This window comes from Xenopus tropicalis, chromosome 10 (genome assembly GCF_000004195.4).
Source record: "Xenopus tropicalis strain Nigerian chromosome 10, UCB_Xtro_10.0, whole genome shotgun sequence".
In the NCBI taxonomy this organism is placed as follows: Eukaryota; Metazoa; Chordata; class Amphibia; order Anura; family Pipidae; genus Xenopus; species Xenopus tropicalis.
In genome coordinates, this window is record NC_030686.2 from 31529427 (window position 1) to 31545432 (window position 16006).

At 38.5% G+C, this 16006-nt stretch overlaps 1 protein-coding gene across 4 annotated transcripts in view; it reads right to left on the reverse strand.

Moving 5' to 3' along the window:
• Positions 1–16006, reverse strand: part of abca5 (ATP binding cassette subfamily A member 5) — a 74788-nt gene that overhangs the window by 20147 nt on the left and 38635 nt on the right. For all 4 annotated transcript variants that reach the window (XM_031894000.1, XM_012966224.3, XM_031894001.1 and 1 more), the window contains 11 exon segments: positions 15146–15314; positions 14683–14741; positions 14412–14522; positions 8250–8425; positions 6561–6680; positions 5067–5205; positions 4546–4636; positions 3838–3977; positions 3088–3207; positions 1947–2148; positions 511–680 (listed from right to left, as the gene is read on the reverse strand). In XM_031894000.1, coding sequence (XP_031749860.1) covers positions 511–680; positions 1947–2148; positions 3088–3207; positions 3838–3977; positions 4546–4636; positions 5067–5205; positions 6561–6680; positions 8250–8425; positions 14412–14522; positions 14683–14741; positions 15146–15314 — 1497 coding nt within the window.

Sequence of the window (16006 nt, forward strand, 5' to 3'; positions counted from 1 at the left end):
TAAAAGGCTTAAAGGTACAGTAACACTAAAGCTTTAAATTAAATGTTTCTGAACTTACATACCAGTTACATTTATTTTTCAATACATCCAATATATGTTAAGCAGAAGTTCTGCATTTCTTTGGTCCAAATATAATTAAGTGAGAAAAAGTTTTTCAGATAAAAACTCATGGATGAGATTCAATTCAAGGAGGAAAATATTTTCTCCTAATTCAATTCCAGTTTTTTTCCCCCATAGACTTGAATAGAATTTTCATGTGATAAAAAGTGAGATACATTTTTCTGAACTGAATTGCATCTCACATTAAATCTCGTCCATGAGTTTGAATGTCATAAACCTTTTTCTTTAAACAAAATACCACAATTTCAATTGTGGTTAATAGAGCCTTAGATTACATTACATGCAGCTTTTGAAGCATATTCAATTTAATGATGTGGTGCTGGGATATTGTACCTGGATTTAGCATTCCCTTAAAAATAAATATGAGAGCACATAGATAACGCCTAATACCTGTAGAGTTCTGCAGCAGAAGACTTGTGAGAAACTTGTGGCTTTTTTGCTTCGGATGTGAAAAGTACATGTCTGCAGAGAGTCTGATAGGAGCTAGAGACTGGTGGTAGGACAGGCCTAAGAAATACAGTGTCAGCTGGGGCACTAGGAAGAATAACAGGCACAAGCACCTAAAAGGCAAGAGATGGATTGGTATAAAAATGGGAAAATGTGAAGTGGAGAAAATCATAAAGTAAATCAAGTAGTTCTGGGAAATGCCCAGGTCATATATTTGTCCCAAAAAGGCACCTGAAGTAGGGGGGTTACAATTACAGCCATATGGCAAGACGTAACCATTGTACTGCTTCACTATGGAGCAAAACAGTATTCTGTTTGCTTTGCTGGCTATACCCCATGGTCCAAAAGGCACTCCTCATTAAGTTGCTATTTTTGGGTAAGGAATAAAATGGTACGTGAATGTAAAGAGCTTTCATTACACCAATAGTATCAACCAAACAACTGGACAAACATTAATAGATAGCACTTTATGGTCTACAGACATACAGCCCCACCAATGACAACTGGCAGACCACTGTTACTGCCAATGTCATTGACACATGAAACCACTGTCACACTGGAAGATACTGAAACAGATTGATTTATTTGAACTGAACAGCTCTTCACTTCTAGGAGAAACATTTGGAATTGTGTGGTTCAGGAAAAATTCAACCCGCACCCCACCCTAACCTACACCTAACCTTAACCTGCAAAATGTTGCCATTGTAGGACCCCCACCCAACCATACCCATGCCTTCCTGCTCTGTGCCCTACTTCAGAATGCTTCTTAGATTCCCAAGTATGACTAATATCCAACCCAAACCTGCAATGGTTTGCCAAATTTCAATCCTAACCCTCCTGACCTAAGGGTAAACCTACTGATACCACAGGTTGCGGGTCAGCCTGAACTGCTCTTACCTCTACTACTGTGTAAAAGATAGTTCCAATAGTTCTAAGTTCTTTGTTTTTTCCCTAAACACTAGCTTTCCCTTTCCCCTTCCCATCCTCACACCCCAAGGATTTCCTCTTTTTAAGTTGGGGTGAACTATCTGAACGTAGGAATACTTTAATTCTGTGTTAGTTTTCTGTATAATCTCTATCTGCAAAGACCAGACACTAAAAAATAAAATAAAAAAAAAAATATCTAAAGAGGCAAGACAAAGGGTCATGGAGACAAAGAGTGGCTAGCTCAGGAAACAACAGGTGTTAAACTAAAAACTGGGAAGTGTGCCAGGGGTATTGGCTTACCAGAAAGCTAGCAGGGTATACCGCAGTATCAGTTAAAATGAAAACAAAAAATATATTGATCTTTATAGAAGACATACAAAGGAAACAGATCCAAATACCCAGCCATTTTGACTATTGTTTATTTAAAATACAACAGCCCTACACATACTTACACACATCGGAAAGATTTACTCTCCCGATGCAAATTTCGGAAATGTAACTTGGCTACTGCTGCAACCTGCTGCTTCCATAGAGCAGAACCGGTCACTGAACAGGGTGATGATTCTAATGACAGTTCCAGTAATCCCTGCTCTATGTCTTCCATGGACTTCCATTTGCCTTCATCTTCAAGGTTCCTTTGATTGAAGATCCCATCTTTAGTTATAAAAGGAGATAAGATAAGAAGGGTGGTAAAACTGGCATTGAATCAAAATGGCACTTCTAGACTGAATTCTGTACAGATACTTTTGTATAGATATATGTCTGGGATGAAGCTTCAGCTTATGTAATGCCTGGGGATTGTCAAAGCTAACTGAGAGCAGCACATTTTGCAGTGTACAAGAGGCTATCCTGCTTCCTAACAGGATAACACAGAAAGTAGCAGTTGAAGAAAGGAGCTCCCTGCCTGCCCTCCTTGCCACATGGAGCTTATTGCTTATAGAGAGCACACAGTATTCCTTCTTTGTGTATTTACATCTATTTGAAGTTTGAAGGCAGCTGCCATAAACTGTGGTAACATTTGCAAGTTGTAGCTGTTTATTCCATATCATTATTATGCAACTCTGTGTTTCAGCCTGTATATTAAAGCCTGTGCAAGATAAAAGCTGTTCAGATATCCTGATTAGCCACTGTCAGTGCAGCGCTAGAAGAACTTTGATTAGTTACAGCAGGGGTCCCCAAACTTTCTTGCTCGTGAGCTACAGTCAAATGTAAAAAGACTTGGAGAGCAACACAAGCATCATTAAAGTTCATGGAGGTGCCAAATAAGGGCTAAGATTGGCAATTAGGTAGCTTCTTACATTCTTGCCGGTGGGATGGCATATGTGAATTATGGATTATTATGACCTTCCCATAATTTGGAGCTTTCTGGATAACAGGTTACATACATTCAATAATACTGAGCAGGAACAAGATGTTCCAATGCTTTACAAGGTATTATAAGAAGGCACTACATCTTTTGTAATCCTTTCTTGGGCCTGGCTTATACTGCATTGGTCAGTGCTAACATGTATAATAATTACACTTAGAACAGGTAATCTTTTTCATATAATTTCCACCAGTCTGCAGCATTTAGGGCTCTTGGTTGAATATTACCTGTTTGATCAATTTCTGCCTCTGTCTCCAGCTTAAAGAAGACATCTTCCAAAGTGGTGGCTGACACTCCATATGTGATTATTCCCAAGTCTGATCCACTGTCCAGGGCAGAAAATAAACCTATGGAAAGGTAAGAAATTTCGTCATTCTAAGGGGCTGATTTACTAAGACACGAATTCCGGCCGTATTGGAAAAATTCCGATTGGAAAACGAACATTTTGCGACTTTTTTGTATTTTTTGCGTTTTTTTCGCCGCCTTTACGACTTTTCGGAAATTATCGCGACTTTTTCGTTACCAATACGATTTGCGCGAAAAAACGCGAGTTTTTCGTAGCCATTCCGAAAGTTGCGATTTTTTCGTAGCGCTAAAACTTGCGCGAAAAGTTGCGCTTTTTTCGTAGCGTTAAAACTTAAAAGGCGCGACGTGTCGCGCAAGTTTTAACACTACGAAAAAATCGCAACTTTTTGCGCAAGTTTTAACGCTACGAAAAAATCGCAACTTTCGGAATGGCTACGAAAAACTCGCGTTTTTTTTTTTCGCAAAAATCGCATTGGTAACGAAAAAGTCGCGATAATTTTCCGAAAAAATCTCAAAATACCGATCATTACGAAATCATTAGTAAATGTGCCCCTAACTGTAGATCAGTACTAGTATATTTCTTCAATTTCATTTCCCAAGTAAACAGTGAAGGAGCTTAATGGATATAGGCTTTCTTAGGGAACAAAATGACTTGCGTCCAGTTACCTTACCTGGGAATTTGCTAACATCCTTTAGGGGCAATGAATAGAGTAATGAGTTTTCACTCTGCTGCATTAAACTTGCTCCAGAAATGTGCTGTGTAATGAGTGAAGACAGGGCATCCACATCACAGGGTTTTTTGATATCCATGCTGTAAGGCGAGACAGTTGAGTTCATGTTACAAATGAAGTGCCTGAAGTGCCATCAGGAGTAAAAGGGAATCAGTGCTATAAATTACTTGGAAATTGCTTAACCCTGAGGTTTGTTTTACAATAATGGAAATATCATGGTAGATGGAATGGCTTTTCCAACACCTAACTGAGATTACACACTCGAAAAAAAACTTGAAAAACTCAAATATCTTGAATTGAAAATATTGAAAAAAACTTGAATCGTGAAAAAATATCAAACTCGAACATTGATAAATCACCCCCCTGGTGTACCTCAAATGCAAACAGAGGTTTAACAAAGTTATAAAGTTTGCACCTGGTCTAGTAACCCACAGCAACCAATCAGTTTAATTTCTAACCTAATAAGTGCTGCCTGATTGGTTGCTATGTCTGATCAGGGCTAATGCAAAGTTCCCCTTTTATTAAATTACCCTCAATGTTCCAGTTAATATAATAGTAATTCTAAAGCCAGGTTAAATGAAGGCCCAAGCAAATACAACCTCTTAGGGTATTTATCACATTTTTACCAGACTGCACTATGAGAAATACCTTAAACGGTAGCCGACACCCCATTTGCTCTTCAGAAACAGAGAGGAACCAATGCATTTGAGTGATCCTTGAGAAATCACTGCTTTACGATCTAAAAGAAGAATTAAATATTGTCTCCATTAATTAAAAATAAACGTTATATATATGGCACAACAAGAATTTTGGTCATCACAACTAGCAGCAGCAGTCATGCTTATTTATATCCATTGGTTGGATTCATTATTGACATTAGTAATTTAGTAATTATTAGTAATGATTTTTGATAACATTCATACTGTTTATACTGAGAGTGCGAGTTGGCCGATGATTTACAAATCATCAGACTTTACCCAATAACAGTTACACTGTGTATAAACTGTATACTAAGTAAGTACAAAGGCACTCATGTTCATTAACATCTGTTAAAATCTGGCTTATAATACAACTTTGGTGCAGCTGGTCACATTATACTGGAGACTTCAATTCAATACACTTAAAAAAACTGTAACACATATTCTGTACTGTATTTTTCTACCATATACCTGCAAGAATATCTGCCTCTTCCATGCAGTGAGTGCTGAATACAGTAACATGTTTTCCCTTCCGTTTCTTCAGCAGGTCCCACACTGTGTGCCGAGAGCATGAGTCCATGCCTGCAGTGGGTTCATCCAGAAGTAGAACCTACAGCCACATTGCACAGTAAATGTTAGACAGTGAACAGGGTCAGATATTAATATACATCATTTTTTTGCACTGCTCTCCTTCAGCTTCTTCCAGACATGCTACTCAACACTAAGCAAAGTTTCAGTAGACTATAGGAAACAATTAGAAACTAGCTGTGATCAGTCATGCTGCAGGTAGAATAATTTAAGAACAAACTGCATCTGACTGGTTGCTATGAATTATTGTACTTCATTTTGCTCAGTCTAAACAAATGGAATTTTGCAAACCTATGTTTTACATATAAGGAAGTTTCACCAAAAGATGAAAATTTTGTCCACTTGGTGGTAGTGTAGAGTTGGTTTAAATAGTTGTTAGTTGTAATTATAGCGTCCAACCATTAGAGATAAAGAGGAAACACAAATCTAGGTCTTCGTGGTTTACTGTGGAATTATCTGTGAAGATATACACCTACACCAGTGAAAAAGGAAGTGGGAGGTTTAGCCAGCATAGTAGATGGGCAGCTAAGAGTCAGCAGGAGTAGCTTCTTAGCAGGTAAGCTGCCAGTTAGGGTTCACATGAGGGGATCCAGGGTAGTGGTAGGCCCTGGAGTCAGCAGAGACCAAAGAAGTGTAGGGAACCATCAAGAATGCCAAGTAAGGCTGGTGTCATGGGTTCAGCCCTGTAGTAGGAAATGTGTTGACAAGGACCCTGAAATGACACAGGAATCTGATGGCAAAGATGGGGGAAAGAACACTTAAAGGGTTGTGTATAAATAACCTGAAATTTTGTAAGTGTTTAATTGCTTCTCTGAATGTTTGATTGAGAAACAATTGTGGAATACTATGAAAAATTAATGGCTGTTGTGTGTTGAAATTTTGGTCTCAGTGAAGAATACAGTTATTTTACAACTCCCAGCAGTTGGTTTTACTTCATGTGGTTTATTGTGGGTTCTGATAATCATAGGCAATTACTATGATATTGGGAACTAAAGGTATGTACAGCCAAAGTCAGTTCTTAGGGTTGGTGGCCTCTGACACAGTCAATAGAAGGCGACAACTGATCATATAATAACTTATCAGTTATCTGTTGCCAACTCCAAATGATCAGTTAAGAGCACCATACATTTAGCAATGCTTGATCAGTCTGGCTGACTATCTCTGTGGCTGCATAATACTAACTAGGAATAAAATTCTCATCTATGAGTTTAGGGATTAGATAACGTAGGATGGATCCAAAAGAGTGGCCCTTATTTAGATTACACAAGAAGATAATAAGGATGAATAAACTCGCTGTAGGTGAATACTTTTTGTCCCACCCTCAGAATGTTACTGATGAATGGATACCTATAAAAAACAGTTAGTTCCAATAAATACCTTGGGGTTTCCCAGAACAGCAATGGCCACAGATAGTTTTCTCTTCTGGCCAATGCTGAGAGTTCTGGCATGGTTGTGTTTTAGGGCCTGCATATCCAAATCGAACAAGATCTTATTTATCTGTAAAGAAACATAATAACAAAGCAGTTATTAGTTACCAGACCATTCCCTAGGATAACTTAATACTCTGATGAGTGAATTTCTGTTAAACTGCATCTGCCTATCTAGAATAATGCATATGATTTACAGAACATTTTTTGGATTAAAAAAATAATTTTCCTTTTGCTCCTCACCATCTGGCAACTACCACAGGAAGTGGGTGTGCAAATGAAAATTTCTTTCTAAGGAATTTATTTATTTAACAATTTGCTCTGCATTGATTCAGTCTGTAGCTGATATGAAGGACAAACTGGAGGATGGATGGAAATCCACAGAGCATATTAAATTCCAGGTTAAAGAAAGAAGGAACAGAGAGGCAAATAATTAATGAGCCATACAAAATTTTAAACAAATATCAATATCCCCATCATACTTAAATGTTAATTCCAAGATAAATTTACCTTGGTCATACTCATGTTCAAATACAAACTATTTAAAGGGATACTGTCATGATTTTTATGGTGTACTTTTTATTTCTAATTTACACTGTTTACATAGTAAATGATTCACTCTACCATTTAATATGTTATTCTTGAACCAACAAATATATATTTTTTTAGTTTTAAAATGGGTGTGTAGGCGCCATCTCAGTGCAATTAGAACTGCTTTCAGATAACCTATTGTTTCTCCTACTCCCATGTAACTGGAGGAGTCCCAAGCCGGACTTGGATTTCTTACTATTGAGTGCTATTCTGATACCTACTGGGAGCTGCTATCTTGCTCCCTTCCCATTGTTCTGCTGATCAGCTGCTGGGAAGGGGGATATCACTCCACTCACTGACAGCTCAGCAGTAAAGTGTGACTGAAGTTTATCAGAGCACAAGTCACATGGCTGTAGCACCCTGGGAAATGAAGAATATGGCTAGCCCCATGTGAAATTTCAAAATTAAATATAAAAAAACAAAATCTGTGAAACTCTATTAACTGATGTGTTTTGAAAAAAACATATTTTCCCATGACAGTATCCCTTTAAATGTAAGATGTGAATGTTTTAAGCGCAACCTATAATTAACACTGGAGCGCCCAACTCTACCATTTAATAATAATAACTAGTCCAGTAGAAGCACATGTTCACAAGTCAAGGGAAAATATTTCATTTTATAATGTGTTAATAAATACAAATATACAAAAATAACAAAGTGTTTTTATTTTTAATTCTGTGCAGCAGTGTTTGTGCTGTACTAAAACCAGATGCCCTAGCTACTAAATTAGTTGTTTAAACTATTTAATGAACCAAATCAAAATGGAGTGGGAGTAAGTAGCGGGGGTCCTTTACTATGGCAACCAACAAAAGGAGATTTTTAAAGCAGGTTGGATTGCATCTGCATGCTGTAAAACAGAACAATCATTACAATCATTTGTTGTGACCTATATATCAGGCTGCTGTTATTGTTTTATCTGCATTTTACCACAGTACCTTCAGCCAAACTTCTGCCTATCCGCAAATGTTACTTCATGTACTTACATAGAGTTTTAAGGTCAAGTCTATAGACAACAGTCAGGAATAGGTTAGGAAAATTGATTGGGTACCTCTTGCTCCTTGGTCTTCTCATCTATTCCCCTCAGAGAGGCAAAAATGTGAAGGTTCTCTTCCACCGTGAGAACATCAAAAAAAATATCAGTTTGCTGGCAAATTCCAGTCATCTTGCTGGCTTCTTGAATCTCGTCTATGTCTGTCACTCTGTGGCCATAAACGGTGGCAAAACCTGTGAAAGAGGCATTCAGACACATTAGCATAGCAGAACACTGTTATTCCTACATATTATCCTTTATTTATATAGCCTTGATGTGTTTATGCAGCCCAGTCCCTGACAGAGTGGAAAGTACAACCTAAGTTCCTATATGTTAGTAACCTAACATAAACTGTAGTTAATTTAATCAGGAATTAGTTTTGTCAGGAGTCAATTCATTTTTCTGTAGGTCATACAGTGCTCAGATCAGAATCAGCCTCAGGACCCCAGCACTCCAAAGCAGTAGAACTAATAACTGAGCCCCCATTATATTGGAGATATATAGATAGACATATATATATATATATATATATATATATATATATATATAACTAGATTATATTGGAGATTTAGAATATTTATAAACACAGCATCTAACAGGCAATGCTGTTATAGTTCTAGAAATACCCCCAACAGGACAAAGTAATATTGTCCTAGTCTTTACTCCAATTGTCATTTAAACTAGATCTACTCCCCATCTCCTCCTTTCAGGTGGGACAGTCCCACAATTTAGAAACTTACCAATACTTTAAACTGGGAACTGTATATGCACCTAGTCATTTGCCCTGCTGCTGCCAAAACCAAAGACTATTTAGCAAATTAGAACAGTGCATTTCACCCAAAAACAAACACTGCTAATGGGAATTGTATAAGAGAATTAGGGATAAATGCCTAATAAATGTATTTATTACCCTATGTTATAATTTAACACAGGGTAAATTACATATACATTTAAAGGAACAGTAACACCAAAAAATGAAAGTATACCAAAGTAATGCAAACATAATTTACTGTTGTCCTAGACTGGTAAAACTTCTGTGTTTGCTTCAGAAAGACTATTATAGTTTATATAAATAAGCTGCGGTGTAGCCATGGGGGCAGCCATTCAAGCTGTAAAAAGGAGAAAAGGCACAGCATATATACAGCATAAGCTCTGTACATGGGAATCTTTTCTGCTATGTAATCTGTGCATTTTCTCCTTTTTTCCAGCTTGAAAGTCTGCCCCCATGGCTACATAGCAGCTTATTAAATGTAAGTCAGACACATGTTGATAGGCTCAAACTGATAACCAGAATGGCATATTGCAATAAATAATTTGTGCTTTATGTTTTATCATGACATGAGTGGTAGTTGGCATTGCATCTTTCTATACAGTAGCAGCTTTATTTCTGAGCTAACAATTAAATTCTGTTCAAAGTTTGCTTTGACCTTGCATCTGAAGATTGAGGGATGGTCTGTATACCATATACCATGAAAGTGCCACTTTGCCATGAAAGTGCCACACTAACAAAATGAATAGTCAAATTTGCCTTAGATCTGCCTTCCAAGGAGCAACTCCAGCAATGGTAACCTTCTGCATAATTTACTAGTGTATCTCCCAAAATACCTTTTGTAAATCCATTAGAAATCTAAACTCAAACATAGATCAATAGAACACTATAATCTATTCTCTCCCTCTAATTCTTCCTACATTATAATCTATTAACTTGGGCACAAATGGTATTGATCTTCTGTACAATCTCTTACTAGCTTCACTTTACTCTTGTTGGCCTAAGTTCAATCTCTTACCTTTCTTACTCTAAAAGGAAAAGGAAGTAGAGTCAGTGGGTTTTACATACAGTGGAGGAAATAATTATTTGACCCCTCACTGATTTTGTAAGTTTGTCCAATGACAAAGAAATGAAAAGTCTCAGAACAGTATCATTTCAATGGTAGGTTTATTTTAACAGTGGCAGATAGCACATCAAAAGGAAAATCGAAAAAATAACTTTAAATAAAAGATAGCAACTGATTTGCATTTCATTGAGTGAAATAAGTTTTTGAACCCCTACCAACCATTAAGAGTTCTGGCTCCCACAGAGTGGTTAGACACTTCTACTCAATTAGTCAACCTCATTAAGGACACCTGTCTTAACTAGTCACCTGTATAAAAGACACCTGTCCACAGAATCAATCAATCAAGCAGACTCCAAACTCTCCAACATGGGAAAGACCAAAGAGCTGTCCAAGGATGTCAGAGACAAAATTGTAGACCTGCACAAGGCTGGAATGGGCTACAAAACCATTAGCAAGAAGCTGGGAGAGAAGGTGACAACTGTTGGTGCGATTGTTCGAAAATGGAAGGAGCACAAAATGACCATCAGTCGACCTCGCTCTGGGGCTCCACGCAAGATCTCACCTCGTGGGGTGTCAATGATTCTGAGAAAGGTGAAAAAGCATCCTAGAACTACACGGGAGGAGTTAGTTAATGACCTCAAATTAGCAGGGACCACAGTCACCAAGAAAACCATTGGAAACACATTACACCGCAATGGATTAAAATCCTGCAGGGCTCGCAAGGTCGCCCTGCTCAAGAAGGCACATGTGCAGGCCCGTCTGAAGTTTGCCAATGAACACCTGAATGATTCTGTGAGTGACTGGGAGAAGGTGCTGTGGTCTGATGAGACCAAAATAGAGCTCTTTGGCATTAACTCAACTCGCTGTGTTTGGAGGAAGAAAAATGCTGCCTATGACCCCCAAAACACCGTCCCCACCGTCAAGCATGGGGGTGGAAACATTTTGCTTTGGGGGTGTTTTTCTGCTAAGGGCACAGGACAACTTATTCGCATTAACGGGAAAATGGACGGAGCCATGTATCGTGAAATCCTGAACGACAACCTCCTTCCCTCTGCCAGGAAACTGAAAATGGGTCGTGGATGGGTGTTCCAGCATGACAATGACCCAAAACATACAGCAAAGGCAACAAAGGAGTGGCTCAAGAAGAAGCACATTAAGGTCATGGAGTGGCCTAGTCAGTCTCCGGACCTTAATCCAATAGAAAACCTATGGAGGGAGCTCAAGCTCAGAGTTGCACAGAGACAGCCTCGAAACCTTAGGGATTTAGAGATGATCTGCAAAGAGGAGTGGACCAACATTCCTCCTAAAATGTGCGCAAACTTGGTCATCAATTACAAGAAACGTTTGACCTCTGTGCTTGCAAACAAGGGTTTTTCCACTAAGTATTAAGTCTTTTTTTGTTAGAGGGTTCAAAAACTTATTTCACTCAATGAAATGCAAATCAGTTGCTATCTTTTATTTAAAGTTATTTTTTCGATTTTCCTTTTGATGTGCTATCTGCCACTGTTAAAATAAACCTACCATTGAAATGATACTGTTCTGAGACTTTTCATTTCTTTGTCATTGGACAAACTTACAAAATCAGTGAGGGGTCAAATAATTATTTCCTCCACTGTATTTACTGTACTTCCTTTATTAATGCTCTTCAGCCCTTGTTTTTTATATATAGCGACTAAACTCTTCAATTGGTTTCTAATGACTGGTGCATGGCTGGGTCCCCAATGCATATCAGATTTACCCAAAATGCAAAATATAATTGTCTGATGATCTATGAGCAACGTGGGTATGAGACATCTTCTACCATGAAGGCAGAGAGGACCACACTTCTATGGTGATCTTGTTGACAGTTCAGTGGGCTGACAGATCAGAATATAATGTAAGTCAGATTGCTTACAAATCTTCCCATATTAAACACCCCTTAATTTGATTTAACAATTAATAAAATAAAAAAATTCTCCATCTTATCTTTACATATAAATATCATTTAGTTGACATTGCAATATAGCAGTGGTATATCTATAGCTCCACACCAAAATATTTTAAGCTGCTGACCATTCCTCAGAGCTCAAGAATGATGATAATTTTTACGTACTGAAACAGAAACAGAGGCTCCTGGTGTGTATATACAAAGACACTGTTTTTTTTGTGCTTATTCTACATAGCCTGATGAAGCAGGAAATGCCTGCGAAACGCGTTGCAATATTGTTGTGAATAAACTATTACTGAAAATTACCACTTTTGTTGGTGTCTGCCTGGAGGAGGTAAGCTTACTACTACTTCCTCTGAATTACCCATTGGGTTTTTAAGTGTTTTTAGCTAATTTTATCCTTTTGGCGCCTCTGTTTTGTCTTATCACTATTGTTTTAATTCAGCTGGTCTCTCCATATTCCAGCAACCATGGTCAAGGAATCATAAAAAATATATATATACATATATGTAGGCAATATAGGGACACATCTAAAAAATCCAGCTAGAAGGGCTGCACTGATAACAATATGACTAAAATGCAAGCAGAGCAGCTTGCATTTATTAGACGTGTCCCTGAATTATCAAGTGGTCTGGTAACCCTACTTTAAAGTGATTCTGAAACATTCCTATTGCACAACCCTTGGCCCAATGTGTCTGAGAGTATGGCGATTCTGTGTACAGCTGAATTACGCCTAGTCACAGTAACAGTGCCACCTGATAATACCGAGTTGGGTGGGGTGGGTTAGACGGATTCTGAGAAACATTAGTAATTCTATCACTAATAGAATTGTGTCAGTATCGCTTTAAATAATAAGGATAAATTCCAGAGTAACTTCTGATATCCTTCTTAACTTATAGTAATAGCCTTTGCCTAGGGCAGCAGCTTTTGAGAGGCAATCCTCTGGGATCTATATATTTGATTTTCTTATTTAAAAAAGAAAAAAAAAATCCCCTAGCCCCAGCTGGAGAGTTTTTGCAAAAGAGTGTGTGACATCACTAATGATGTCAGTAGTGCGAAAGTGACATTGTTTCCTAATTTGGGGGGGGTTCAGGGGTGTTTACGCCCGGTGATTACGGTGGCAACAGACCTAAATACAGCACTGCATAGGGGTTGTTATCATATTAGGGGACCCTATAGGCCCAACAGTGTGAGTTTGGGGACATGAAGGGCCCATGTTAGGAGCTGTGTGGAGCTCTTTGGTCCAAGAATTTAACTGCTCAGGTTTAGTGATGTTGCAATTATAAAAATATTAAACAACAATAAAATTGCATAATCCGTTTATTTAGTGGAACTTATGAAACTTAATGACTAGAAGCAGCAAAATCTAGAAAAGTTATCCATGTCACTCATAATAAAAGCAACAGAACTCCAAAATGACTAGGTATATGCCCACCATCTCTTGCTGGACTGCGATGGATAAAGTGCATACCCTTAATACCTAATGCATTCCATTCCCTCCTGGGGATGTGTTTCAATGAAATGCATTAGGTGTTAAGGCTACGCACTTTGTCCACCATGTACTCTGTACTGATTTCTGCTGTTTTTAACTTGGAAGAATAAATGAGAATGGTTTTAAAGAATGTGGATTCAGACTGATTAGTCAGATTAGTCCCTTTTGCTTTACATTAACAAGTCTTGACAGTCTTAAGGCCCCCATACACGGACCGATAGAAGCTACAGATATCGGTCCCTTGTAGGGGCAGAAACGAGCGGGCTGGCCGACCGATATCTGGCCTGAAATTGGCCAGATATCGATCGGCCAGGTTAAAAGATTCAGTCGGATTGGGGGCCGCATCGGCTCGTTGATGCGGTCCCCGAACCGACTGCCCCATTGCCGCCTACATAATCCGGTCGTTTGGCCCCAGGGCCCCCATTATTTTTTTTTTTAACTTCAAGCTCCCCGATATCCCCACCTACGGGTGGGCCAGATATCGATCGGCCAGGTTAAAAGATTCAGTCGGATTGGGGGCCGCATCGGCTCGTTGATGCGGCCCCCGAACCGACTGCCCCATTGCCGCCTACATAATCCAGTCGTTTGGCCCCAGGGCCCCCATTATTTTTTTTTTTAACTTCAAGCTCCCCGATATCGCCCACCCGTAGGTGGGGATATCGGGGGAAGATCCGCTCGCTTGGCGATCTCACCAAGCGAGCGGATCTTACCGTGTATGGGGACCTTAAGGCTTGTTGGTGTAGTTCAGACAAGGCCTAATGCTAAACATCTCAGTCGCTTATAAATATTTTGTGAGCATCATCCCAACAATATTATCAGCAGCACATTATAACTACATCAATTTTATATTTGCATTAACTCTTCTTATTTGCACTCTCACATCAGAGCTGTGCTGTAATGATTCTATTCAAGTGCTGGATTCTTACCTTCAGTTGGCGGGCAAAGCCCACATAAAATATTCATGAGTGTTGTCTTCCCTGTGCCACTGTGGCCGACCAGTGCTGTTATTTGACCTTCATATATATCAAAGGTCAAACCTTTTGAAAAAAGTAGAAAACCTGTTTATTGAAGGCAGTCCTTACTGTAACACCATTAATCACGTTCACACCCATCTCTATTTACTAATATATTAGCTTAATTTCAAATCATAGGAAGACGTTGCTATCTAAACACAGCAAAGACAGAAGCTGTTCCTACCTTGCAGGGCATTTCTTGGCTTGTTGTTCTTCCTGAAAGACTTGCAAATGCAGCAAATCCTTACAAAGATAAAGGAGAGATATTTATATACACAAGTCAATAACCAAATTCCCCTGGGTTTTTCGTTTACTAACAATAAATAGTTACTAAATAATATATTCTGTCCTCCAAAACCCATGCAGACTTCTATTTTTCACAGTTCACAGAAACGTTAGCTTGTGTTTTCAATTATATGCCAAAAATGTTATGCAGTAGGATTGACATAGACAGCAATGTTAAGGCCAGTGTAAAGCAGTGTTTATCTGAAATTAGTGCAAAATGCTAATCTAATACAAGACTTTAAATATATTTCTACTTGACTGCAGACTTTGAGGCCAGTAAACTTTGAGCCCCCATCTCTAGAACACTGATCATTTATTAAACAAATCTATTAACAGGTCCATATCTATTGAACCTAATATACCTGATAGCTTCTTTCCCATGAAGTTCTGCAGACACTGGTTCTATCACCTCACTCATGTCTACAGCTCTGTCAAAATAGCTTTCATTCAGCTCCCCATATCGCTTTTTCCTTTTGGACCAGTAAGAAGGTTTAAGGAAGAAAAATGGAGACTGTCGAAGGCCATATTCACCTGTTTCAAATAACCAAAAGCAGGAAAAGACAGGAAAATTATGCTTTGAGCCTGTGCTGCAATGAAATTACAACTTTCTTAAGGTCTGTTTATTGCATACAGTAACACACTATGGGCCCGATTCACTAAAGTCCGAAATAAGGAGTGCTATTTATAGCATGCGTTAAAAATCTTATCACTTCTTATTTTTCGCTCGATTCACTAAAAGGACACTTGTCATAATTAAGAAGCGATGTTCTTGGCGTTATTTATCTTGCGACGACATATTTTCAAGCAACGTGCTGCGTAATATGTTGTGTGCTGCGTAATATATTGCTTGAAAATATGTCGTCGCAAGATAAATAACGCCAAGAACATCGCTTCTTAATTATGACAAGTGTCCTTTTAGTGAATCGAGCGAAAAATAAGAAGTGATAAGATTTTTAACGCATGCTATAAATAGCACTCCTAATTTCGGACTTTAGTGAATCGGGCCCTGTATGTATAGATAGGTGGACTGAGATACAGGTTTAAAGGAGAAGGAAAGGTAAAAACTAAGTAAGCTTTATCAGAAAGGTCTATGTAAATACAGCCATAAGCACTCAAAGAAAAGCTGCACTGAGTCTTCAATTAAAAGGAACACAGGATTTACTGTCTCCTTTTTTGCAAACATGTTCTTGGGTATCAGACTTCCTCTCTCAGAAAAATCCTTC